The sequence below is a fragment of the Limanda limanda genome, chromosome 9 (assembly GCF_963576545.1).
Source record: "Limanda limanda chromosome 9, fLimLim1.1, whole genome shotgun sequence".
Classification (NCBI taxonomy): Eukaryota; Metazoa; Chordata; class Actinopteri; order Pleuronectiformes; family Pleuronectidae; genus Limanda; species Limanda limanda.
The window spans coordinates 17963635-17990562 of record NC_083644.1 but is presented as its reverse complement, the minus strand read 5'-3'; the positions used below and the strand labels follow the sequence as shown (position 1 = coordinate 17990562).

Genomic DNA, 26928 nt, shown 5'->3' with positions numbered 1-26928 from the left:
AAAATGACACTGCTATTTACAAAGTCAAAAGAGTCTAAATGGCCCATTTGAGTCAGAGTAAACACATTTAGCCATGAGGTCAGAGGCTGCCGCACGAGAGGCAGGTTAGTTTGATAATTTTGTCAAAATGTTTAATGTCCTGCTAAACCGTTTGGGAAAAACAAGTGCGGCGCTGATATTGACTTTGGCAGCAGCCTGTATACTCAAGGCCTTAAATATGTAAATCAAAAGCTCCATCTTCAGGCAAATGTAAGTAGACGTTTCATGCCCGGCTAGTTGTAGGTTCTGCCACAGCTCGCCCCCACCCTCTGTCCATATGGTGCGATGAACGGATAGAGCACTACAGTGTGTGTGTGTGTGTGTGTGTGTGTGTGTGTGTGTGTGTGTGTGTGTGTGTGTGTGTGTGTGTGTGCGCACGTGCGTTCATGGCCGCTCTCGGGGTCAAACATCTTGGTTCGATGAAATCTGTAAATTTGGAAATTGCTGCAGTTGTATGAGGGAGCTTAAGGTGGGGAGTCAAATATATACATGAACAAGGGAGATGACATATTTGGCATAATGGGCACTTAGGTTAGAAATGGAGAGAAACACACACACCCACACACGTCAAACACCCAAAGGAACAGACCCACATCTCACATCCAATATGTCCCCCTGCCCATGTACCAGCTCTTACAGGATCCCCCCCACTCAGGTTCTTTTCACTTTCCATTTCTGTCCCTGCTCAGGTAATTGTGAATGCTGCTGAGAGAGAGAGGCACCCAAGCCACGAGGTAATTTCAACAGCGTTCTCCAGTTTTCAGGGCTTGAAACAACACATCACCTTCCAGATGCTTCCAGAGGCCGACCTGGCGTCTCCGGGCGACACTCGGACGCTTACATCCACACGGTTTAAACTGCGGCAGGGCGACCGGCGCAGTGTTTGTGCTGGAAGTCGAGCGCTCTGCTGTGCCTCACACCCCAATCACATGCAATCATGTGTGTTTCCTGGATTACTATATGTAAACTCCTCTCACTCACACACACTCCCACACACGGAGACACACATGAGTACGAATGAGTGCACAACTCTCAGAGCAAGAAAGCCATCAAACCTCATTGTGTCATACGTCCGTGCTGTATACACTCCCATAAACGTGTATATACACACGCAGACACCCAAAGAGCAGACCACAGAGTTAAAGGAAAGCATGTTTATGTAACACGATCACTGTTGTAACACACACTTTATGATGTTCGATTCCGTCCACTCTTTCTCAATGTTATTAAACTGTAAAAGGCTGTTTTCCTTCACTACCTCCCTGGTTTTCGGCACATTGTTTAGCACAGTACACACAGTTGCCTCCTGACGACACTCGGGCTCTAACTCCGCTCCGCTGGCTCTCTGGGGAAATCATCGGCGCTAATAGGAAACATTCTGTGCCTCTCACGCACTCGCTCGTCCCTGCTGAAGTGTCCCCAAGCAAGGCAGTCGCACCTCTAAGAGCTGCAGATTTTCAAACTGTCGGTATCTAATGTTAGAGGCCGCTTCGTATGAGCAGGTTTCAGCAGAATTGATTAATTAATACTTGTGAGTCTAGAATCACATTTTCTTCTTTGCCAAAGATGGAGAAACAGTGGCACACTTAGTAAATACTCCTCAGTTTTACAGCCTTCTTTTTAAAAGTGTCCCCAGATGTACTTATTCTCACAATAATCTGTGTGATATATCGTCTTTTTAGATGGTATAGTTTTATATATTTGTATTGTGGTATATAGTATACCATGGAGTATATGAGCACCTACAGTTCATCTGTACAATATACTGGTTTCTTTCTCTTTTCTTTTGACTCTTGTCCTATGAGAGTAAAACGACTCACAACACAAACACCACAGGATGATACTATCACGCTGCTTTGACACTTTACTCTCATTAAAGTGTGAATCATGTCCGGCCAAGCGGTTTGGTCATCGTGCTGACGCCGTTGTATCCAGTAGAGATGGGGGACCTTATGAACACTGATGCCGGTGCCAGAAATATGGCTGGTGATGTGTCACGTTGACCCCGCGGTGACCAGCACAGCCCCTCCTCCCAGGAGGCTTGTCTCAGGGGTCGGGGAGCTGAGTTTGTTTCCAGTACGACCGCCAAATGGGTTTGTCAGCAGGACAGAGAGGCTTAACCTAACATGAGCTAAGTGGGTTCGCCCAGCGGCTCGTCCCCGACTCAGGATAATAAATAGGTGAAAGACAATGGAAACAAGGGTTGAAAATGTGATCATAATGATAATATCAGGGAGATGCTTCACTGAGAAGGAAGTTTGTGCTTCGCTAAGTTGCTGACGTTTGTGTATTGTGAGGATAAATACACACAGAGAGTATTGTGTGTGTAGCAGTTAATGTGGAAACAAAAGTTTTTCAGGGTTCATCCGTGTCCACCGAGGTTTTAAGTAACTTCAGCTAGAAATGTTTTACCTCAGAACAGTGTGTTGTCACATGACTTTACGTCACATATCTGAACTTATATCTGCCATTTGACATAAAATGCTTGAAACATTTATTATATCAGGGTTTTAGACTAATGACCCGTCATCATCTGAACACATCCACTAAGCACTCACCCGTCTCTCGTGCCGTCCATAGCAGTCAGCTGATGAGGGCTGCCGAGGTCGCGGTCTAGCCGGTGTTGTCTGGAGGGCAGGTCGGTGGCAGAGATGGGGTTGGGGTTAGGGGAGAGGAGCTCCACCGAGGTGCTGTGATGGGGGGTGCTGGAGCCAGTGTACAGGCCTGAAAGACAAACAAAGCTAATTCAGTAAATGTGCCAAATAAACCCGAGGGCCCTTTGCTCCGTCTTCCCTTTGAGCAAATCAAAAGCTTTTTCATCACAACAGGATTTTTTAAAATGTTTGGACAACCTTCATCCAATCAGAGCTACGTAAAATGAAACGCTCTGTGTTTGCGCTGTCTGTAATTTAGGGTACATTGTTTGTGTTGCCACAGGGATTGGCCTGGTTTGCCCTTTCAGCTGTTTGTTCTCATTACACAATAATAAACTAAAATGTTACATGTTTTTGAGCTGTAACTTTGATCCGGAGGGCATTTAAAAGGCAGAATGAGGTTACAGGATAACCTCTGATTTGTGTGTGTATGCGTGTCATGGTTATGCAAGTTCATGCAGAACAGTGTATGTGAAGCAGTGCAGCATGTGCATGTCTACATGTGCCTTGTACTGTATCAGTTTGATTTTATTTGACTCGCTGCTGGAAATGTTCAGAAGAGAATAAAATCGTTTTATGACTCTGTTCCAAAATCTCAAATATGTCTTTCGCTATTCCATCTCTAACTTTTTCGAAACTACATTTGATTAATATTTTGTTGATGCAGTTTTCTGTGGGGGGGCCATTATTTTCTACTCATGCTGGCTGCCTGCTGCCAACTTTCTCTACTGTTTCAAGCTGCATACTATGATTAAACACGGATCCATTATTCTTATCCAGAATGCCCTGGGCTGCTAGGGCTGCAACTAATGATAGTGATTATTGATTCATGTTTTATTTGTTTTTATTTTTCCATTTATAATAAAATATGCCCGTCCCAAAGTTCCTAAAGCCCACAGTGACGTCTTTAAGCTGCTTGTTTTGTCCAACCAGCAACATTAAAACCAAATGCCTTCATTTCACAACAATGTAGCAAAGAAAAAAGCAGTAAATCTTCACATTTGAAATGTTCCAACCAGAGAATGTTTGTCATTTTTGTTCTACTTGGACATTTCACCGAGTGAGTATGCTGCATTGCTTGTGATCCTTCAAAGCTTACGGTTTTCCGGTGGTTTAATTCCATCATCATATAAAAATGTTGCTCCAAAGGGAGAGACTAATTCATTAAAGAACTAAACACTTAGAGGGAAACCGAACATGATCTCCACTTGCTCTCCCAACACAGTAAATCTACTCCTTTCCATCTTCCACCTTGTTTATTGGCTGATTTCTTTCCCAGCATCCTTGAGGACAGCCGTGCGCTGACTGTCTGGTGCAGTTAACCGGTAACGAGAGGAGCGGACAAGAAGAGATGAAAAGATAGAGGAAAGATCGGCGCTCCTGGTTTTGCCGTTTCCAGGCCCCAGCTGTTCTCAAGTGGAAGCATGCCGAGGCCTGATCTGACAGCGCTCCGAAATGGTTACAAGCTTGATTCATTACCCCCAAATCATCAGTCAGAGACCTTAAATGTTTTCCCCTTTAGCCCCAACATCTGCTACCAGAGCGGCAAAACAGTCGACAAATAATGGATGTGATTGCCTCAATTTCATCGCTGGTTCCTCGCAGAGGGAGACGGAGGGGATCTGATGGCGCTCTTTACGAGTTAGTGGATCATTATGTTGTGAAGATGTTGTGGAAAAAGCTTCTGGTGGCGTTCAGGAAATAACTAACAAGTTCTGTGTGAGAAGGAGATGGAGAGTTATATCAAATCCACCAGTCAGCATAACAGCAGGAGCATGTAAACCTCTGCGTTAAAACTGTGATGAGTACTTCCTCTGGATAATCAGCTAACACTCTAATTACGCTCTATAAAACAGAGAGGGGCTTCTCGTAAGTCTCGCTGCAGCCATGTGAATAAGAGCAGGACTTACAACCAGCGAACAGGAAAACAAATTCAGCTCTGACTGGAAGCATGACTCATTTTCTGCTCCACAAGTGTTAATGATGGGACGGCTGCCCACTTTGCTCCACCCCTTCCACACATCCTATTGGCCCCAGAACAAAGTGCAGCTCGTGTAAAATGGAGATCCAACCTGTGACACCTTTCACCGGTTCGTGAACAACACCGCGTTCATGAACGCTTTATCGTCAGCTCGCTCCTTGGGGGCTTTAAAACCCTTTAAAACAAGAGAGTAAGATACATCCACTCAGAAACAGAGGGAGGCCGAGGGTAGAGAGCCAAGACTCAGAGGCTCGGCCCGACAATCAAAGACAAGTTGAGCATTCACAGTTGTCAACGGTGCGCAGAGTTCCAGCAACAATAACAGAGAGCGATGGGGAGCCTGGACGGGGTACAGGAAGAAAACAAGGACAGATGTGTCCATAAAGTGAGGGAGCCGTGGGGCATCTCTCTTGTCTGTAGGATTTGTATAATCTATTTATCTCCCTCTTGTTACCGATCCAGTGTGGTGTTGACTTTTGGTGACGGTCAAATTCATCAATTAGAAAAAATGGGACGTTTAAAAGCCACATGTGACGAGTAAAAGTTAATGTTTGTTGCTGTTGCTAATGGATTCTGCAGCCTTTGCCTGACAAGATGACAGGTTAACATGATGTGGCTCTGACATACAAACCCAACAAACAACAGCACAAGATGGTAACACTTAAATATCCAAGTGCTTTCCAAATGATTTATATAAAATGGGAAAATGCACTTTTAGTACGACCAAATGCATCGGGAGTATGCTTTTTACAGCCGGAAAAAACACAGAATTAACATAAAACATCTGCAGGACAGTTCACATAGCTGTTGATTATCAGCGATGACTCGATGATTGCTCTACCAGGTGTCTGGGATTCTGGCGGTCAGGCCTCACTTGCAGGCCTGTTCTTCTGTTTTGGAACAAATATTCCCCGGCCATCGATATTCTGAGACACAGCCGGTCCCATCCTCTCACATTGTGAATTAACCATGGAGGATAGAGCTACCAACAGTGTCAAATGACATGTTGCATTCAGGCCAAAGACCAAATCATTAGGAGAGAATTCTTGTTGAAATGATTTTTTCTGTTGAATTCTCACAGATACTAGATACAGTAGAGTGAATTCCTCCACCATGGCCCAGCAGTCCACTCAAATTCTAGACAGGCCTTAATGCTTAAGTCATCCATCCATTATCTATATCCTTTGGGGGTGGCATTGGGGCTGGAGCCAATCCCAGCTGACATTGGGAAAGAGGCGGTGCACCTGTGAAGATATCTTGGCCCAGTCCTGGAGAACGACCATCTTTGCCGTTGTAGAGGTGCTGCGAGGAGGTGGAGCTCTGAAGGTGCTGCATGGACAAACACTCACTCAGGACGTCCTGCTCCAGGTGAGGGCAGGGCCGAAGCTGTCGGTCACAAAGATAAGAAGAAAACAAAAAAACGTAAGATACAATTTTGATGAGTCACTGCGAGAGAAACTCCCATCTGCTCTGCTACAAGATTACGCAATCGAAGAACAAAACGCAGCTTCAGTTTATTTTGTAAATTGGCGCCTATGTGGGGTGTGTTTTCTCTTTGTGCAGTAATGTGATTGTGATGTTAATATGAAACAGTAACTCAGCAAATGAGAGGACATGGTCATTCAGGGGGAACCAGAGGACAGATCACATGCTGCTCTCTGAGTCACTCGTTGGCCTTGGACATTGTGGCTGAGTGATTACTCAATCAAATCAGAGCCAATGTGAGGTTGCTTCTGTTTCTCCCGCTGCCCACAGTAATGGGGGCAACTGAAGACACATTTCAGCCTCAGAGTCCTTCACACGCCACAAAGAAGAAACCTTAACCTTAAGGAAACTCAGTGAGTTGGTGAAATGGGACATCTGCCTCATGGATCAGCAGAACAGCTGAGCTCTGTTGTATACATCAGTGGATTTCACTGTAATAAAAGGTTATAGTTGCTGTGGTGCACACTGGGACAGCACAAACATCTTGTTCTTTCCTCAGGAGATCTATCTTAAAAACATCCTGAGGAACCGACACAGGAATCAGGATAGAGGTATAGCGTATAATCTGAAGTGTTATAGAAAGGAAGGGATTTTAAACCTACAGTGTGACATGGAACAGGGCAACAGTCAGAATTTAAAATTGGCTTATGAGTTATGAGTGACATCAAGTAATGGAAAAACAAATATCAGTGGACTTGATCGACTGAGAACTATTCATTGGTGAGTTGAAGCGTAAATCAACAAATCACATGAACACAACACTGAATAAATCCCACTGACAAGTTTTAAACAGTTCACACTAGTGTTGTAGACAAAGGGTCTAAAAATTAGATATGTTTGTTTTGTTCCATTTGAAATGTTAGAAACTCGCTCCTGCTTTATCCTCACATGAGCTCCATTGGACATTTTTCTGACATTTTACTGACAGGAACATTTTCCCTGCGAAAGAAAATATCCAGACTTCAAAACAGTTTTGACAGGAGCTATATTATTGTGTAAAGATTTAGTAAAAACTACAGTAATTCCTATGAGGAGCTATTTAATGTATTAGAACCTGTTTCAATTTATTCATTAATATTGTGTTTTATTCATAAATTACAATTATGCTGTTTTATTCTGTTCCCGTAGAACAGTATCATTGTTTTTAACTTTAGCTTTTTGTTGTCTTTCATTAATTTTCAATCAATCAATCAAATGTTATGTGTAGAGCCCATATTGACAAATCAAAATTTGTCTCATTGGGTTTAACAAAATGTGACATCCTCTGCCCATAACCCTAAACAATTATATCCACAGATTCCTATATGTCTCCATTCATGTTCTTTTTTTGATCGTTATCCTGTTTTTTAGTATGTTTATGTGTGTTGATTGTGTTGTCTTTGCTTGTACTTAAATTTTCAACTATTTTACTTCATTTCTGCCCATTTTGACCAGGACTTCTTGGTAGAAGAGATATTTCAATGTCTTTGTAAATTCCCTTGAGATAATGTATATTATGATTTGGCGCTATACAAATGAAATGTAATGTAAGGTAAATTAATTGAATACTGTATCTCAATATTACTATCCTGGCTAAAAACAGTCATCAATATTAAATAAATAAAATGTATCCAGAATCGTAAAAACTTGAACTGAATCAAATATAAGTGTTCAGTCAACCAGCAAATCTAAACATTAAACAAACCTAAATCAAATTTTATTTTTCGTCATCATGCTGCAATATTTACTATCTCCACGAATACATATTTTTTTAGTTGTGTGTATAACAGTAAGAGGTGAAAACTTTATGGCTCCAGGAGGCATAAAAACCTGGCAGTGCTGCGCTGAGTCATTTGGACCAGAAGGAGTCGAGTGCATCATTCAGAGAAATTGCTCCAGTTAAACACGACTAAATGTCAGAGCTGTCAACCACATGTTTTTCTCTCCATCATCAGTCCAACTCTTCCCCTTCTTTGAGTCAGTCTTTGTCTCTGTGTATCTTTCTTTCATAGAGTTAATTGGCAGAAATGAGCCAAGTGGACAGATAACAACTTCTGCCTTCTTGTTCGCTGAAAACACAAATGATGGCACTTTTCAACATGCTGGCATCCTCCATGTTATGATTTCATACTTAGATACTCTATGTCCATGTGTGTGTGTGTTTGTGTGTTTGTGTCCTCCAGGGAGAGCCTGACTAGTGCCCTGCAAAACATTTGTCAAATGTAACTGGGGCTGTGTTTTTTCCCCCACAGCGACACTCCTAACAGTTTTTCTTCGGGCCGGCTCCAAGAGTGGAGTAAGAGCATTTGTTTGACATTTGTCCATAACATCTGGTCATTGGGGTATTCCGCACTACAGCTTATTAACAATGCTACAAGCGCACATGTGTTTCCCTTTATGACGCTGAAGCAAAAGAACACATCATCCAGCCTGCCACTATCCAGCCCCTTCCACAACAATGAGCCCATTCTCTCGGTTATTTACCCACTTCCAGTCAGGGAAAGAATGAGCTTTTGACCATGAACATGATGAAATGTGGTTGAACCTGATCTATTGTGGGGAAACGATTCTCAGAGACAACCCTCTCGAGTCCGCCCCCGGGCCTCCCAACCCTGAAATTAAACCAACCAGATAGATCTGTGGATAATACAGATCAGAACAGGACAGATTACACGAAGTGGTGTGTTTGTAAAAACCTGCAGCTCGTCCGTAATGACTGGAACAAGGTCATTCTGGAAGTTCACCAAGAAAAAGATGCACGGTAGCTGCTGAGCAGGGTTTACTGTTACAGATGTGTTTTAACCACCCATACACATAGAAAGACCATGACAATAACTTGAATGCAACATGAACCCTAACAGATAATAATCTTCTTCTTTAATCACAACATTTAATTGATTTACTGTGGACTTCAAGTTTGTCTGTAGATAACTTTCATTTGCTTTTATTTCATGCTCAAAAATGAGAAAACAATAATTGTCATGTGACAAAATGTTGTTTCTTTTTGGCCTCATAACACTATAGGGACATAAAGCTTTTTCCACTCTTCACAGAGTATCTTACCTTCCTACGCACCTGTTGCTCTTTGGCCGAGTGGATTTTGACATGTTTGCGTAGCGAGCTGGGATCTGTGTAACGTTTGGTGCAGCCGGGGATCTGACACGCATACGGTTTCTATGAGGAGAAAGAAAAACATTTCACATCAGTTGTAACACATTTGCATTTACGTTATTGTAAGAGAGGCAGCAACAAACAGTGCAGATATTAAAGCGCACATATGGGAAAAAATGAAGGAGGAAAATCTTAATACAGTAGGTTTGAAATTTGTTGAAATAAAGGTAAAGGTAAAGACCTACCTTCCAGCTGAGAAAAACACATTGTTTGAAGAAAGAGAGGAGAGAAAGAGCAGAAAAGGGATTGAAAAGAAGAGACAAACAATCAGTTGAAAGGTATTGAAACACCAAATGATCTTAAAACGACAGAATTGGGCAGTGTTTGTTTTCCAGGACTTTAAAGCTAAATAGTCTGTGTTCTGTTTCCCTCTCTGCAGGAGTGAATCCCCACAAATAAGATTAAAACTGCAAGATGCAGAATTGTCACTTAAGTTTCATGAACTAAACTGGAATGTCACTCAGTAGAGGGCATAGCTTCACTAAGGCCCAACAGCCTCCTTACATACAATCAAGGTGCACCCAATATCATACACTGATAAATATAAGGTCCCTAAATTTGCCGGATTTCTTCAAGATCCATGAATTATTTCCTGATCCGGATTCACACTTAAATCTCCATTGGAATCCATCCAGTAATTTTTTCATAATCTTGCTAACAAACAAACACACCAACAAATGGACAGGCTGTGCAAACAAACTTAAAAATTAGTCTTGTTGACATTGATTGTGCTATACTTTCTGCATTTTGTTTGCATGACTAATAAAATAGATAAATCCTGTGAAATGTGTGTCATTGCGTATTGTTGAGCAGTCATATGAAAGCTGTGTAGTGGTCCTCTACACACATGCAGTTCAGTGTGCGTGCTGACATGGTCATAAAGACGGAGATTCAGGCAGATTAGTGTAACAGAACATCTGTAGAGCGACTGCTCTGTCATGGAGTTTCCTCATCATTTCACATTCCTCTCATTTACCAAGAAAATAATGCATGTAGTTCGCTGATTGAAGGATTTTTTCCCCTTGCTGCACTTTTTTTTTTCATCCTCAGGAATATAAGTTGTCCCATTAAAGTGTAAGTGGATATGTGTCTTTATTAGCTCGGCCTCCATACCTCAACCTCCTCTGTAAATAATCCATTGTTATTCCAGGGTGCTTACAGTGCCACTCATCTCCGCCATGTTTGTTTTGCCAAGCAGCGCACCCAATACAGCGCCGAAAAAAGAAAATCAGGCACAACTTCTGTGTAGAATAAATATCATTAAAGCTTGAAAATGGTTTTCCCCCAAAGTGTTTTTGGCAGCGCAGGCAGTTGGGCAGGAACCGCGAAGGCCGTAGCAGGGTGTTAATGTGAAGCCATAAGCATCGGGGTCCCAGATTAGATGTATCATTTGTCCTACTGTGGAAAGAGTGGGTGGTGGAAGAAAATCCCTAACTGATAGAAAAACACAGGTCCGCATTCAAGCTTCTACTTGGGTAAACACGAAAGAATGATTTACTGGTCCACAAACCAAAACACATTGGTAGCTGGCCAATATAGAAACACAGGGGAGAAATATTCTGGTAATACAGCTATTATAAAAATACTACTAAAATGAATTTAGTTTTCAATTCTTTAAAAAAGTGGTACATTAGAGGGTTTTTTTACTTCTTAAAAAAATGCGACCCTTGCTACAAGGTTCCTTTTATGCGGAGTAGTGTCAAAATTGAATCCATGAGAGTCACCCAAGATACAGACAAGTAGTTTCCACCATCGGAAACAATTCTCTATAAAAAAAAAAGGAATTTTGTTCTTTGTCCTATTCGGTCCTGCGGCAATAATGCACAGAGAGAAGTGAAGAAAACCATGTGAGTAACCTCCTCTTCCATTCTGAGCAATTAGTACTTGTCAAAGACATCGCCACCTCTCTCTTGACAAACTTAGAATCCAGTAGTATCCAGTGGCACCTAAGCAGATGACAATATTCTCTAACAGTAGTTATATGGCTGAAAAATGGCTGAAACCAGAGGTTCCTCAAGTTAATTAATGGACAAGTCAGGATTGATGAAATGTATAAAATGGAGTTAGTAAACCACAGATTTAGAAACTTATCCTAACTGCTTGATGAGAGATGGAAAAGGACACAGAAAAAAATATTGCACAGAAAAAAAGCAAAAGAAAACAGCCAGCTCTAAACTTTAGGATACTCCCTGAGCTAAACCTAATACATTTATTCATCTAATCATTCATCTTTCCCATTTTTCCGTTTCTTGGGTCAATTCAAAACTGAGTAATACTAAACACTTTTCTCTTTTTTTCTTACCTCTGGAGAAGTAACTACTGTAAGAGAATCTAAAAAAACTGCTGCACACATGTTAAAATAGATTTAATACTGGAAAATATTTTTTTACCAAATAATCAATATTATTAACAATAATTTCCAATGATAAATATTAAAAGTTGAGGAGTTTTGTGAACTAGAGATGTGAATTTGCCACCTATAGCATGTTTGATCGTTAAGCAAGGATCCTACTTCAATTGTTCTCGTCCAAAACGTGTAATTTTAGAAGTATAAATATAATTTCATTGACTTGAACACATGTGACTTTATGGCAAAAGAGCAAAAAATATTTATCCAAACTATTAAATGTTTTGACTTGTTAAATGATCATCTTGATTCAACAAAACAACAGTGGTTCTTAAATCTGTGGTTTATTAGGATAAAAATATATACAAAATATTATCAGGACTCATTTAGATCTGAGTAGTGTCATATAAAGTGGAAATTATTTAAAATAATGTCCATAAAGTGGCATTAGAGAAAAACACCTCAACTGTGGACTTCATCATTTGAGCAAAACAACTTATTTACTGTGGGGCTGTGCTGGTGTGCAGATGGTGATAAAGTGAGGTGTTGGTGGAGGCTGCTGAGACATGACGAGCGACGGCGATGGCTGACTCAACCTTTCCTTCCTGTTCCTGCAGGTCAGACAAACAGGAGAAGCTCTGTCTGAGCTCACAAGTCTGTTACGGCATGAGAGCTGCGACTCGGCCTAATGGAACTGATCATTTATGTCACTGCCAGTGGTGAGAGAGCAGGAATGCCCCACCACTCAGTGACTGACAGAAAACTTAAGTCTACCACTGTAAAGATGTGGAAATAAGCACTGAGGCTTGGAGGGCTGCAGTGGAGGGGTAGAGTGTGAGCAAAGCTGTATTCAGGGATACACACACACACACATATGCTGAGCTGAGAGTCAATTCCACTTCAGTTCAACATTCCTTTTTAAAAATTTGCACATAATATAATCCCTTAATGGATTTTATAGAATCAAACATTTACCATCTATAATTTCATGCAGCCATTCTTTCTTTTTGCAACACTCTGACCACCCAGACTATTCCAAGTGTTGGCCTGGGCCTGTTTAAACATTAATCTATGGTGAAACATTAGGAGAAATTAGAAAGTGAGACAGAGCAGAGACTTGGTTTCTGACCGTGTCCAGGTGAGTGCGCTGATGCTTGGCGCGGTCGCTGGAGTTGCTGAAAGCTTTCTGGCAGCCGGGGTGCTGGCACAGGTACGGCTTCTCTCCTGTGTGGCTCCGCAGGTGGATCTTCAGGTTCTCCAGACGTGAGAACGCTTTGTTACAGCCCTCGAACTGGAAGGGAGAGCACACACACACACACACACACACACACACACACACACACACACACACACACACACACACACACACACACATACACACACACACACACACACACACGCACACACACACATACACACACAAAGGATCAATCAGTATGACGCTGGCAAAGTCTGGTACAATGTGGGCTCTGTATATGTGCACGTGTGTGACTCAGAAAGAAGTTGTCCCACTCTTCCCCTCGATCACTCACCCACGAACAAAGAGTCCACTCTACACCACGTATTGAGGAATAGGGATGCTTAAGAACATGGGTGGTTCAATCTAGAGCATTTTTTCCATAGCTCTTGAATTACGCAGCCAGTCCGAGCACCTTTGTTTAAAACCACATCCTCACTTGAAAGACAGTGGCCTGCGTGACTGTACACCTGCCGGTTAATGGACTGTAATGCATAGCATGAGATAAGTGTTCTGCTGCGTAGCGTACATTAGACATTGACAAGTGACAGTGACGGTAAACAAGCTCGTGTCCGACCCGCCTCGGCCCATTTGATCCCGACCACTCAGCCAATGAACACCACAGATTTGTTAACACGTGAATGATTTATGAGGCTTCTCGGGTGTCCACTTCTGCTCTTGAGCAGAAAACGCAGCCGATTGGTTGATGTCAAGACCCCCTGCAGGGGCTGCTGTGTAAAGAGTCACACAGTGTATGGGTCGTCAGGAGTATGGGAAGCATATAGCTCAATGTTATTAATATCTTATATCTAAGTAGCACTAAAACCTCAAACCACTACGCTGAGACTTAACTGTCACAGGAGCAAGAGAAGGGCTTGGGTCAGGACTGTTCTGCATGACCACACGTCTGTCTGCTCAACTGATATAGAGTTTTGGGGGCTGATACTGATGCTGATATTACTAAGTCTAACATTTACCGAAACATCGGCCGATATAAAGAAAAAAGGAAACTATTCCTAAGATGTTATTATGACAAAGAAATATAACTGGGGCTTGATATTCTATAATTTAACCATAAACTTATTATAAATAATTACAAATAAAGAAACAAAACTAATATAGAGAACACACAATATGAACAAAAATGTAGAGATTGAAATATAAACATAAAACAATCCAGGAGGGCCAGGGGGGGTGCTGGTCTCAGCTTAAATCTTATGGGGCAAATCGGATAGTGACCCTGTCCTGTCAGTAGCGTTAAAAAAAAACATTAAAAAAATAGTTAACTTTTTTGAAGTACAAAATATGCTCTAACAGGGATTATATCTTTAAAAAATATTATCAATGATGTGTAGAATGAGTTTAATGTACATCTTACTGAATCAGGAATTTTGCATATATGTTAGACATATAATTGTCCCCTCTGTGTAAATTGTTTAGAAGATCTAGATCTAGATTTAGAAACATCTTAGATCCGATGGATGCATGAAGGTGGAGACAAAAGAATACAGAGAAATAAAGGTGAAGATGAAAACATGGGTCACTTCCCAAGGAAAAACAAGTGTATAAACTAGTGAAGCAAATCAAAGCAACTAGTATTATCTGATGTTTCCAGGAACAAAGGAACTAAAACACAGAAACTAAAGTAGGAAATAAAAGTCTCTCTTCTACCTTCCTGTTTGAGTTTCCACTGGATCAGAAAAAGAGTGAAGATTAGACAAACAAGACTGTTGACAGATGGCAACATTCGACACACAGTTTCACACCAGGAGGTGACAGCACAATGTGATCCTGTTGTTCTTCTGTGTTTACTGTTCTGTGACTGATGTTTGAGTTAGATGTAATGAAGGAAAAGCAGACATGCAGAGGTGCAAAGGACTAACGTCTGTTCCTACAGCCACAGTCTGCTTATCGTTTGACATTTATTTAATAATTTCAATTTCAACTCCTCTTTTCAAACCAGTCGGGAGGTCAACACAAAACATAACATTAATAAACATCAAGAAACGTCCATCCCTGGTTCCAGTATTGACACTGGCAGCATATATTACTTCCTTACTTTGTGGATTAGGCTGAACACAAGCTGTAGCTGCTGCAGCGTCTGTGGTTAAACAGTTTGTACGTGAACCATCAGAAAGTATTACCCACGTGTAGAAACAAAAGTTTGTTTCTGGTTTCTTTGGTCAAAACTTCCTGAGTTCTTCAAAGTGTTTGTGGTCCCATGAGAAACTTCCTGCAGTGGAGCAAAGATTTCTCTTATTTAAATATGCGTCAAGATGCAAGTCGTATTGTGTTATAAGGGAGATGGGACAAAAATTCTTTATTCGTACTACGTCAGAGATGATGTTGAGGTTAGATCACTGAGGAGGCAGAAAGACGTTTGGTTTGATAAGTGTAGCAACATCTCTATATGAGTATAAACTGTGCTGCAGAGGCTCGTCGGTCTCTACCGTCCATTGTACCCTGACCTTTAGTGAAGCCGGCTGACAACAGGTCGGGTTACGGCTAAGGAGAGAGTGACACCCTTCCTGTAATGGGGCTTCAGCTTCATCTGGGCTCAATGCTCATCCCCGGCCTCCTTCATTCACTCACGCAGTACATGCAGGGCCTTCTATTCACTGAGGCTCCATTTAATATAGGCGAAACCTAAGCCTGTCATGGTAGAACTGTGTTAGGTGACCAGGCTGATCTGTGGGTGTGTGTGCATGTGTGTGTGGCTCAGTGAGAGTCTTAATCTGCTCACTTATGGATAAACAACAAACATGAGGTTGCTACGAGTTTTGGGCAAATGAGTTTGAAAGCAAATGCTTCTATCAACATGATCAAATGTCTATTTTCTAATTGTCAGATTATTTATGAGTTTACAAAGTTGACCTGAGCTTTGGTACTGAAACGCTATTTCACATTGAGAAATTTGTCATACAGGCACTCATATAACACCTTTTACCAGAATTACATTACAGACTAAAATGATCAAAACAATAATCAAATATCAGATTTAAGAATAATTGATTGGCACTACAGTTCCCTTAAATGCAATCCTGCCAGTAAAATTGCACACACTCAGATATCAGTTCCCTAAATGTGGCTTATTGTTAACATCAAAATCCACAAATTAATATACATATATATATATATATTAATTAAAATATTGAAAAATGCAATGCTGAAGACAGAAATAAAATCCTTCATCCTCCTAGTGAAAATATCACACAGATACTTCATATTTAATATCTGCCAATAGATCCCATCACCTAAATCTTACACACTGGACCATTAAAGGCAAGTTTCAATTACTGACATTCGACAGCCAGTCCCGTGTTCAAGAGTTCAGAATAATTAGTGGCAAACTATTCAGTTGATTTGGACCAAGGTAACGTGGAGTGTCGTTAAATCTAAGGCAATAAACTCTATCCAAAGTTCTCCTTAGAAATGCATTAAATTATCAAAGCCAAACATGCAGTTCAGAGAACTGGAATGAAGTATGAGGGGAAAAAAACATCACCCAGGATTCCGTAGCCCCAGAAGGACACACATAGTGCCCAGGCTGCAGCATACAACTATGGAAAATGTCCATACGTGTTCATGTTGCACAGAGTTCTACAGCGGAAACATAGTAATTTTGAGTCGTGCCAATCAAATGCTTCGGTTTGAAACAAGAGAGTCAGGCCGGTCGGGAGAGCTTAGTAAAACTCTCAGTGCAGGGGAAGGTCCACGCTGCCGTACGGGTCATGACAGACACACTGCATGCTGACTGCTGAAATACGGCGCCGGGCATTTGAGTTTGGAAAACAAACATGGCTATTATTGACCTGCCAAAAGTGTGTATTTACGTATAAGGGAATAATCACTCTTTCATTGCTTTCTTTGCTGCAATATGAATTTGAGGCTCCGTGGAGGAAACTGTGTTAATCGTGGAGAGCGTGTTATTACTCAAGGAGTGTGAGGTTTTCCTACTTGCTAAGGAAACCAACAGGCACTGCCACCTCTGGGCATGGACATTACCCAGAAATCCTGTATGAAAATGTTATGCTACAGTAAGATGTTTTCTCGGGGGCAATCCTCTGGTTAAAATGACGTTTTTCAGTGAGTTCAGGCTTTGTCAACTTCATTTAGGATATTTGGACGATACGGCAGTGCACCAAATAACTGCAGGTATTGAAAATGTTTTGACAGTATTGATTTTGGCAGTATGTGGTGTTATTCTGGTGAAGGAGTGACACATGACAAGTATATATTCCAAGTCCTGCGTCTGATTTATGTGTTAAGGCTATGCAAAGTGGAAAAAAAGAGAGATTTGGAGTATAAAGTCGTAATTTTACAAGAATGACGTGGTAATATTATGAGATAAAAGTGATAAATCGGAGAGAATAAATTTGTATTATTACTAGAATAAAGTCCTAATTTTGAGCAAATGTCATTTTTGAAATGGAATATATAAAATCAGCCTGTTGCCTTTGTTAGAATGAGGAATATGGAGCATCTTGTTCGATTATAATTTAGTATGAGTTTCACAAGTTATGAAATGTTCCATCTTTTGACATATCAGCTCCAGCTGTCAGTTTAAGAACTTAAAATATTTTGAAAGAAACTGTTTCTATTTTGAAGAAAGAACCACACAGACTAAGATGAAGCCACCTCTTTAGTGGAGTAGGAAATATTTGGTAGTGGACGACTCCGTCACTGGTTATATCTTTGTGTTTTTCAAAGACGTCACAGTTTCTTAAAGAAACTTCTTGCTGTTTATTTCCTAAAATATTTTTTTCTATATTCTCGTAATATTACGACTTTTTACCCATTAAATTACATCTTTATTTTAGTACGATAACAACTCAATTCTTTCTTGTTATATCTTTTCCATGTGGCCCTAATACTCATACCCAACATAATACCTAATCGTGGAATCCTACACTAAACTAAGTTACAAATATAGAGTTGATAAATACAGTCCAAAAATAATAAATAGAAGTTAAAGGGCATATGTCAGTGTGTCCACTGTATGGTCTATAAGGAGGTTCCTAAAACATAAACTGTTTAGAGAGTAATGAGCACACAGGATAAAGTGGTATAAACAGAGAGCTGTGGAGGCCGAGGAGTCTGACACAGGAATCGATTTTACCTTTGATATTATCTGTGAAAACAGTTTAGACGACACTAATCACATTAATTGCTTTAAACATGTTTAGTTTTCCTCTCTGCAAACCTCCATCTAAGGTAAACCAGCAGATCACCACGCGAGGGGAGCGGCGCACAGGCAGCGTGGAGGGATTTGAGACCCGTCTGACACCAGTTTACTCTTTGAGTTAAGGGAAGGGGGGTGTTTTAGTAGCTCGGTAAACATTGGGGATGACAGCGGGGTCTTGACATGGCTGAAGGGGGCGAGAGTGGGTTGAAAGGGTGGACAGGCAGCTGATCACAACAGACATATTATGGGCCCAGCATGCGAGCCGGTGGAGGTGCGGGCCGAGCCTGAGGCCTTCATGGGAAATGACTCCTGACTGGCAGGGAGAAGGCCAAACAGTGTCGTGGCTAAAAGGCGGCAGTGTGCGGCTCGCTCCTCGCATGCGGCGGCTCATTAGCAGCCGGCAGGAGCTGCAGATGATGCAAACAAACCGGCCGTTATGGAGGGGTGTCGGACGGTGGATATATGGCTGCTGACATGTTGGACAGGAATCTGATTAAAGGCTTTAATGAATGGTGTAAGGAGAGATGGAGAGAATCAGAAGTAAGGGAATATCTGACTGTGGTCCTTTTAGACGAGGTCGTCACCGTCAGGACTAATTTAATTTTTTTCCCTGAGAATAAAATCCAGTATTTTCTCTAAGTGTTTCTCGTGTTACGACAGACGTGAGGGAATCCTTTGACATCTCCTTCAGCACTAATATATCTCTCCAGCCGTGGGCAGTAATTCTAGATCAGAACTCTGACTAACGATGAGGAGATGTGATTCAACTGTTGGACCGCTAACTAGCATGAAATTCACTATTACTCATGTTCACTGGTCCCCCCATCAATAAGAAAAGTTCTCAGAGTCTCCACATTTTTTTAGTTTTTTGTTGCTGTGATCAGTTCTACCCAACACATCCAGGCTCCTTCACTGCCAGGCCTGACAGACACGACGAAGGGCAAAGAGCTTTGGTGGCAGAAGAGGACGCGGCCAAATAAAACATGTTATAAAGTGCCAATGCTCAAAAGCAGCCTCTATAACTTTATGGGTCTGAAAAAAAGGCGGTTGCTGGAACGAGTCGGTTTGTCACAAGGTGTCTTTCTCTGCGCTGACCGACGAGGAAAACCACCAACACTTTGGGATCTGTTCGGGGGGGGGGGGCGTGGAGCGGAGTGCTCTCCGGCTGCGGACGGGAGGAACATGTGCATTTAATCTGCCTGCTTCCAAATGCCCTGTGGCAACCACAGCAAAGAGCAGAAAAACGTAAATGGATGAAATTATATCCATATGATTCAACGAGACAGCTAAGGAGAGGCAGGTTTCTCATGTGCTTCGTCAGGATACAAAATTAAACACAGCCCGGCTAAAACATTTGCATTACATAGTTTACACATATCATTTCCACTGTGGAGCGGGAGCCTTTTAGCAGCCAGCTTCATCTGTTGTGAATAGGGCTTTGATTTGAATTAAAGATAGCAATGGGCTTGTTTTAGTTTTTTTCACAAGATAAATGAATTCATACACGCTGACTTTGGATTTTCTTTGACGCATCTCTCCCCTCCCACCTCTTGCACTAAGCTGTGGGAAGTCTTGATTTATGAATGCTGAGATATGAGTCGACGGCGCAAATGACTAAACACGAGTGTTGTCCAGATGCGTATGAACAAGCGAGCTTAGTGAGAGCCGAGCCGATAAATTGGTGGGAGGAAGTAGTCATGTAAATGACTGAAGAAATTGTTCTTAACAGCCATTTTGCACTCATGCCTGAATAGTTTGGGGCCAGATTAAAAAGTATGTGGATGGCACAACAGGAAGCGTTCCTATGATGACTAAATGAGGCTGCTCACATAATGAGCCGGCCCAGCTGCTCGGGCTGCCTCTTGCACACTGGTTTTGCTGGAGATTGAGGAGGAAGTGCTCCTGATGGATCTGAACCCCTGCTCCCACCGCGGAGGCCCGGCGACGGTGCGAGCCCTGCGTGGCTTCTCAACAACACGCCGAGGCTTCATGGAAGCACTTAACCTGTTGTGGATTCAGAGAGGCCATCGTTCAAATGTCTACCAGCTCCGCGGCCCTGCATCAGATTAGGAGAGCTAAGATGTGATTTCCTCTCGAGCCGGGCAGCCTGGGGTTTACCGGTTCACCAGGTTGAGGGAGGAAAAAAGGAAAACAGGGTCACATTCTCAAAGAGATGAAGCAGACTGTCGAGGGGGGGGGATATGTTGCGTGTTATCATGTAGCGTTAGCACAGAACCAAACCGACATCCAACCTAATTCTTCTGAATAAAATGTTCCTTCTGGGCAGGAGCTCAGGGTGTCAGATCATTTCCATACAGACATACTTCACACTCCACTGTACCAGCAGAGGTCCCTGCCTGTAAAAAACCACTGGATTGTGTTTCTCATCGTATCCACGTTCCCTTTGTGGACTGAAAGATGAGAAAGATTTATGGTACAGTTACGTAAGAATAAGGAATAAATAACCTCAGAATATTTCCTGGGTTACATCTTCGTTGACGTGATGCTGTGACGTCTCCTTCAGTTTGTATAAGAGCCGTCCCACTGTCTCATGACAATTTATTCTCACGAGCAGCCTCAACCATTTATAACGGCTAATTAGAGTGCAACACAAACCTTCCAGTGCCACGGCCATTAGTAACCATCAAGGCATTAATTATAAAACCCATTCACGAAATCCAAACCCGCCCATGAAAAAGACAGTCTGAGGGTTACACAATGAAAATCCTAAACATGATCTGTGTTCTGAGCCGGCGCCTGGACTGATGTTACTGGCGGTCAATGCTGGATCCCCGCCGGACGGGTCCTGAGCTACGGCGTCCTCTGACAAGCCGACTTCAATCTGTCCGGCGCCTCTCTCTCACACCCGACTCCCTTCTCGCTCTCGCTTTCTCTGCTCGTCTCTCGCTCCTCTCTCTTCTACTGCCTCCTGACAGCGAGCTCCTCTCACTCCAGAACAACAATGGAGTGTTACTGTGTATAACTCAACATGCTGCACGACTCGGTTTGATATCAGTGGACCTGACGGATGATGGATGGAAATCAAGCAACAGCCATTAATGACAATAGCTTTATATTTAACTGATCCACTTTATTGGTGTTTTGTTGGATTGAGCTCTCAGGCTTAGATTTGATTTATTTCCTCCACAGCTGTTTCTTTCACCTCTCCTGCATGAGTCCACAAGTCTAATGCAAAATTTTCTTTCTTCTGTGTTTGAGCCTCTCGTCCACATGAAAACAATTTTTAAAAACAAAAGTGTCTGTGTATCCGTCTTTACATGTAAAACGGAGCATTTGCAAAGCTTAAATTGCGTAGTGCATACTGTTGCGTTCTCTATTTCATACTAGCTCTTTGGGCCATGTGCCGTAAAGGCCTCGTATAAGTTGAAGAAACAAACGTCTCTTTGATATAGGCAAAGAAATAAGTGAAAAAATAATGAGCTACTATTGTATTGGTTTTGATCGTACTGATGAGCTCACTGAGCATGCTCACAATCATTCCTTTCTGTTATTTGATGGATGGTTGACGTAGATCTTATTGCCATCTACTGGTCTGGCATGCTTGTTTGAGCGCTTATAGTTGTGTTCTTGTCTGGCCGAGATATTTACTTTAACAAAGTTCGTGTGGATGGAGATTTCTTTTTAGGGGAAAGTATCTGTACAAAAACAAATGCACAGTAGTGTAGACAAGGTCTAAATCACAAGAAAGAAAGGGTTAAGCTTTCTCTTTTTTACTCTAGCATTCTTCTCTACAGATAATATCCTGGGTTGGAAATTGTCAAAACGATAAGAAAACATGCAGCACTACTTTTTTAAAGTGCGACATGTCTTGTGACTGTATTTCATTTTGGTCTACTGAGGCTGCTGGTTATGGAGAAAGTGGCATATTTGGTTGTTACCGCAGGTCTGGAGAGATGCCACTGACAACAACTCCTGACATTAACTGTTCGTTTACTTGGAAAAAAATACCACACCACCACCAAACCAAAGCACCAGTCCAGAAAACCAAAGTACTTTGCTGGAAGCTAAAACACTTTTACACATTGTATTTTGGGCATGGCCAAAGAACGTGTTTTGCTACCACCATAATTTAATTTTAATTATATTTTTCATATAAATAAGACCAGGGGCGCTCTTCTCGGCTACAGCCCCACTTTGTGATTTCAGCTGATGAGAAACATTTCTATTTTTAAATGCTGCCTACTGGCTTAATATCCTGTGTGACAACTTGATATAATGAACACCATGGTTGAAGTCACAGTGTTCCTGAATTGTACAGACTTGTTAGGTCAATAAATAAAAAGCCTGTCTCCCTTTTTTGGCAAACCATTCGTTCTCCACACAAGTCAAGAGTTGACACAGCTGCCTCAAGGCGCATGCCTACTGTAGCATACAATGGCAACTCTATAACTCTGATGTGACAACAAATAAACATTGCAGAAGCCCAGGGAGTTGCCAACCCAAATACCTAGATGCCAGAAGCACTATGGTCTTCAGACGGAAAACATGCCAGCGAAATTAAACAATGGGTCAACATGGCATCGTGATCGACACCAGCCCCAGGACTCGAGCGAAAGGAAAGACCATACCTTCATGCAACCCTCTGGAGGGAGACCAGACCACAAAGCCTTCTGGGTAAAAAAAAAAAAAAAAGCTGCTGCCCAAGAAAATGTGATGCAAGTGAGATGCCATGGTGCCCCTTGATTTGTTCACTCTTCAGCTCTGCATGGTTGTGCTCTTTCCTCCTCTCTGTGGGTTTCGGGCCCCAGTTTCCAGTCATGTGGATACGGCTGGCTGCAATATATCAGACTGGCTCGACACTCAAATGCATCAAGTCCAATCACGGCTCAGTCCGTCACAGCAAGCACATCGTCACTCATTCAAGTTTCAACTTATCAATTCAGCAAATTTCAAAGAAAGTGATTTATTCCACAACAACACTGTCATACAGGAACAAAGGTTAATTTGAGAGTAGAACCAACTCTGGTCCAGTGCAGTTACGACGGATTAAGCGACTCAAGAACTGGCAGAGATCCTGATGTTCCACCACTCACTGGTATTCTTTAGTAAACATTTTCATATTTATGGAATATTTCCTTCAAACGGTTTTCATTAGACATATGTTGATGTTAGCGGTAATACGAGTCCGAGCCCGGCACTCACTGAGCCCGCACAATTTGCCAGTTAGTTAGAGTGCAGGCACTCTGCTATACAGCATTTTTCCCCATATGCAGTATTTATTTCCTAGCTGCACTTCAAATCATGCATGTCCTAATCTTAATTGCTTGGCCTTAAACAGGGGAAATTGGCAAACGGATGATAATGATGTCTTTATTTGTTTTGCCACTGACGAGGATGCACCAGATGACAGATGATACACAACATAGTTTGAGTGATGGCTGCTGTTAATGTCGAGGCTGGAACCGAGCAAAAACAAAAGGAGGCACTTTGACGTAAAAAAAAAAAAGAGAAAAGCTTCTTACTTGTACTGTAATGTTAAACTAATTCCAAAGCCGAACAGATTGAACGTGAGCCAGATGTTATTTTGTTATTTTTTCAAAAGTTTCTGGAGATAGTTAAAGATCATTGGGGTGTAAAACAGGGGGAGGTAAATCCCAGCTTAAATATCAGTCGCTGTCGTGCCAGTTCCGCTGCGTCACACAACCATAAAATAAGAGTAATAAGAAATTGTATCATGTTGTGTATCATGTCTTTATACAGTACTTCCCACGGACTCTCTTTCTCTTTTTTCCCCATGTCGCTCTCATTATCAATCATTGCAGTCGATGTGGTTTTGGTGAAGTGTCACGGTTTTGTTGTGCCATTTAACACAGTCCACGCCTCAGAATTTGACTTGGATCTTTCCACTGGGCTCTTGTTCACTCTATTCACTCTTACTCGGACGTTTGAAAACACACTTGACAGTGCAAACAAACACACACACACACACACACACACACACACACACACACACACACACACACACACACACACACACACACACACACACACACACACACACACGCCTCAGCCTGGAGAGCCTGTTTCACAAACTCTGCAACTGTGTGAGCAACGTCCTCGCTAACGCTTTTAAAAAATGCTCTCAGGTCCACATTCAGCGAATAGCCCATTGCTTGTAACACCTTGATGAATTCTGCAAAAATGTATTATTATTTCTGGGGGAATGACATCAGTAGAAAAGCAGAAGTGAATTGCCTGTCTGGCTCGGGTTCTTTCAACCGTCACTTCTTCTCTCAAACATCCAAATTAAACCCGGCACGCCGACCACAGAGCACCACAGGGCATAATTTAAACTTGACACCATAAATGTAAACACATCTTTCGCTACATAATTTATCCATACTTCTCTCCATGTTTATTCTGCACGGTAGCAACTCACTTTCTCATATATATTAGCTATGGGTCTAGCCTGGTGTGGTATGGTGGGGGTCAGGCTGGTTGGAGGGACTTGGTCGTCCTGGGCCTGAGGTGTTGCCCTGAGAAAGAAGTGCGCTGTGTATAAATGTCCTTCTTGTTGCCTATTTGTTGGATGACATGAAGGCGGTATGGAATAGATGTTGCTCTGGAACCGGTTCTACGCAGCGCCCACTCCCACACTGACAAGTCAGCTGAAACTAAAACAAACAAACATCTGGATGGCACTCAGAGATTGACCTCTGTTAGGCAGACACATGGCACACACAGGCTGCCGACCTGTTCAGTGGGTATGTTTGCTGACTGGCTGCTGTGGCACAAACTGTGTCCTGGCACAAAGTGAGGCCAGTGTGTGAACGTGAGGACGGTGGCCTCGGAGCAGAGAGGCACTGTTCTGTCTTTGGCTTGTACAACGCCACAAAAATACTTTGGCTATAATTATCCATTTGACTGTAGAGGAGAACCGTATCGGTACGCCTCCACAATACACAGGATCCACGACAGCACACAGCCAACAGGCACTACTGTTCAGCTCTGACAACCAGGGAAGATTGCAAGAGTCAGGAAGGGACCCTCTCTCTGCTGCGTCCCCGTAACAGACCCCTGAACATGACCGGGGTCCCAAACACACACCCCACCTTCATCTCTCCCATGTATTAGTAAACTGATCTGGCTCAGCAGCTAGGTTAAACTGATTAGGGTTTTGGATGGGACACAATTATGACAGAATCTCTATGTAACGTATAACCAGGGCGCTGCCCTGGGTCTTCAGGTTTCCGATACAGATCATGATTAAATGTTAAGGAAATGGGGGAAACTCAAAATATTGCATTCCAGACAAATGCAATTAAAGTGTATCACATGTAGTAAATCCCACATGCTTTGATACCTGGTTAGGAGGTTGAAAGCAGGGTAGCTGCAGCTGTTTGACCTTTTTGTAGTTTAGTTCAGTGCGGCAGCGTATAATATTTTCAAGAAATGCTCCACTGAATGAGGATCCTACATGTTATGTTGAATATTGATTTATAGATGTAGTTCTGAAGTGAAACCAGAGCATTAAGAAACAGATCCAGACTGCCCATATACAACTTGACGGACAGCTACAGGTTGCCATGGATGTTATAAACCATGGGTGAGCAATCCAAACAAAAAGCTGCTCATATTGTGCATAAGCTGAAAAGGTTTCTGTTGTTTCCTTCGATGGCTGCACATAATGCATGTCCTTTCTCAATGATCCCAAAGAAATCTACTAGAGTTATTGAGATCAAAGAGTTGTGAGACCTGAGTGTTCTGTCCTGAGCAAGAAAATATCATGCAAAACAGTACAAAAATGTACTGCGGTAGAAACAAGGATAATAAGCAAGTTCCTGTTTACTTAAAAATGTGAATTGTTCTGGCGACACCAGGCCAGTACTTAACCATTCTGCACTCAGAGGAAATAACACAAGCTGTGCACCACTGGAGATCCAACAAACCGTATCCTTGAAAATGGAAACTTCACGTAGAGAAAGAAAAATCGGCTTCAAACATTTAACACTTGACTCAGGTGTGAGACATTCCTCCATTTCTGTTGTGCATTGCTTTGGACGCATGTTTTTTTTGTCAACGCAACACTCAGGGAAGTTAACTTATTTTGCAGGATCATAATTTTTTTTAACTTGTCCAATGGGAACAAATAATGCTACATCTTATATTGAATTAGAACATGCTGATATATGGAAAGAACGAGAGAGCAACTGAAACTTCATCCTGATTTTAAAATGTGAAACTTTTGGAGGTTTTAGATCTTGAAGTAAAGTAAATAATTAAAGTAGAATATTTTAATCAAACTAACATGATAAAAAGTTAAAGGAACTGTTTAACAGTATTTATATATATATATATATATATATATATATATATTATTTATTGTCCTTCTTCTTTTAAATTTGCTTTTAGGGCCAGGCCACTCATCAACGTGGCATATTGTTCATGTCATAGAGCGACAATGTAAATAACCAATTAACTGTTCAAAAAATGCATAGCCATTCAGATAAAATATATTTCAATTACAATTGATCTGTCGATGCAGTAAGTGTTGAGTGTATCAAAGCAATCCTTAATTCAGATCTGAATGATAGATAGTGGGAAAGAAAGAGGGAGTAAAAGTTGGGGGTGATGTTAGAGGGGTTGTGGAACACTGGACTAAATTACTGCAGGAGATTGACTGGAAAACTTTTTCAGCCTGACAAGGAACTGGCCTGGGCTGCTCAACAAGGAAAACCTCTATCCAGGGCTTTCATTCCAATCCAAAACATCAGTCGCACAGCCCCTCCGCCAGCAGTTTCATCATACCAATATCACATATGGCCGGCGTTGTGTTACTATTAGCATGACGACTGCCCTGCCAAGCAGCTCAGCCAAACTGACAGGAAG

The 26928-nt window shown here is 41.9% G+C and overlaps 1 protein-coding gene across 1 annotated transcript in view; it reads right to left on the bottom strand.

Annotated features, from left to right (window-relative positions):
* Window positions 1-26928, bottom strand: part of LOC133011189 (zinc finger protein GLIS1) — an 80324-nt gene that overhangs the window by 14983 nt on the left and 38413 nt on the right. Inside the window, exons 4-7 of the mRNA XM_061078894.1 lie at window positions 12786-12947; window positions 9202-9312; window positions 5919-6060; window positions 2598-2763 (exon numbers count right to left, since the gene is read on the bottom strand). Coding sequence (XP_060934877.1) covers window positions 2598-2763; window positions 5919-6060; window positions 9202-9312; window positions 12786-12947 — 581 coding nt within the window. The remainder of the gene's footprint in view (window positions 1-2597; window positions 2764-5918; window positions 6061-9201; window positions 9313-12785; window positions 12948-26928) is intronic.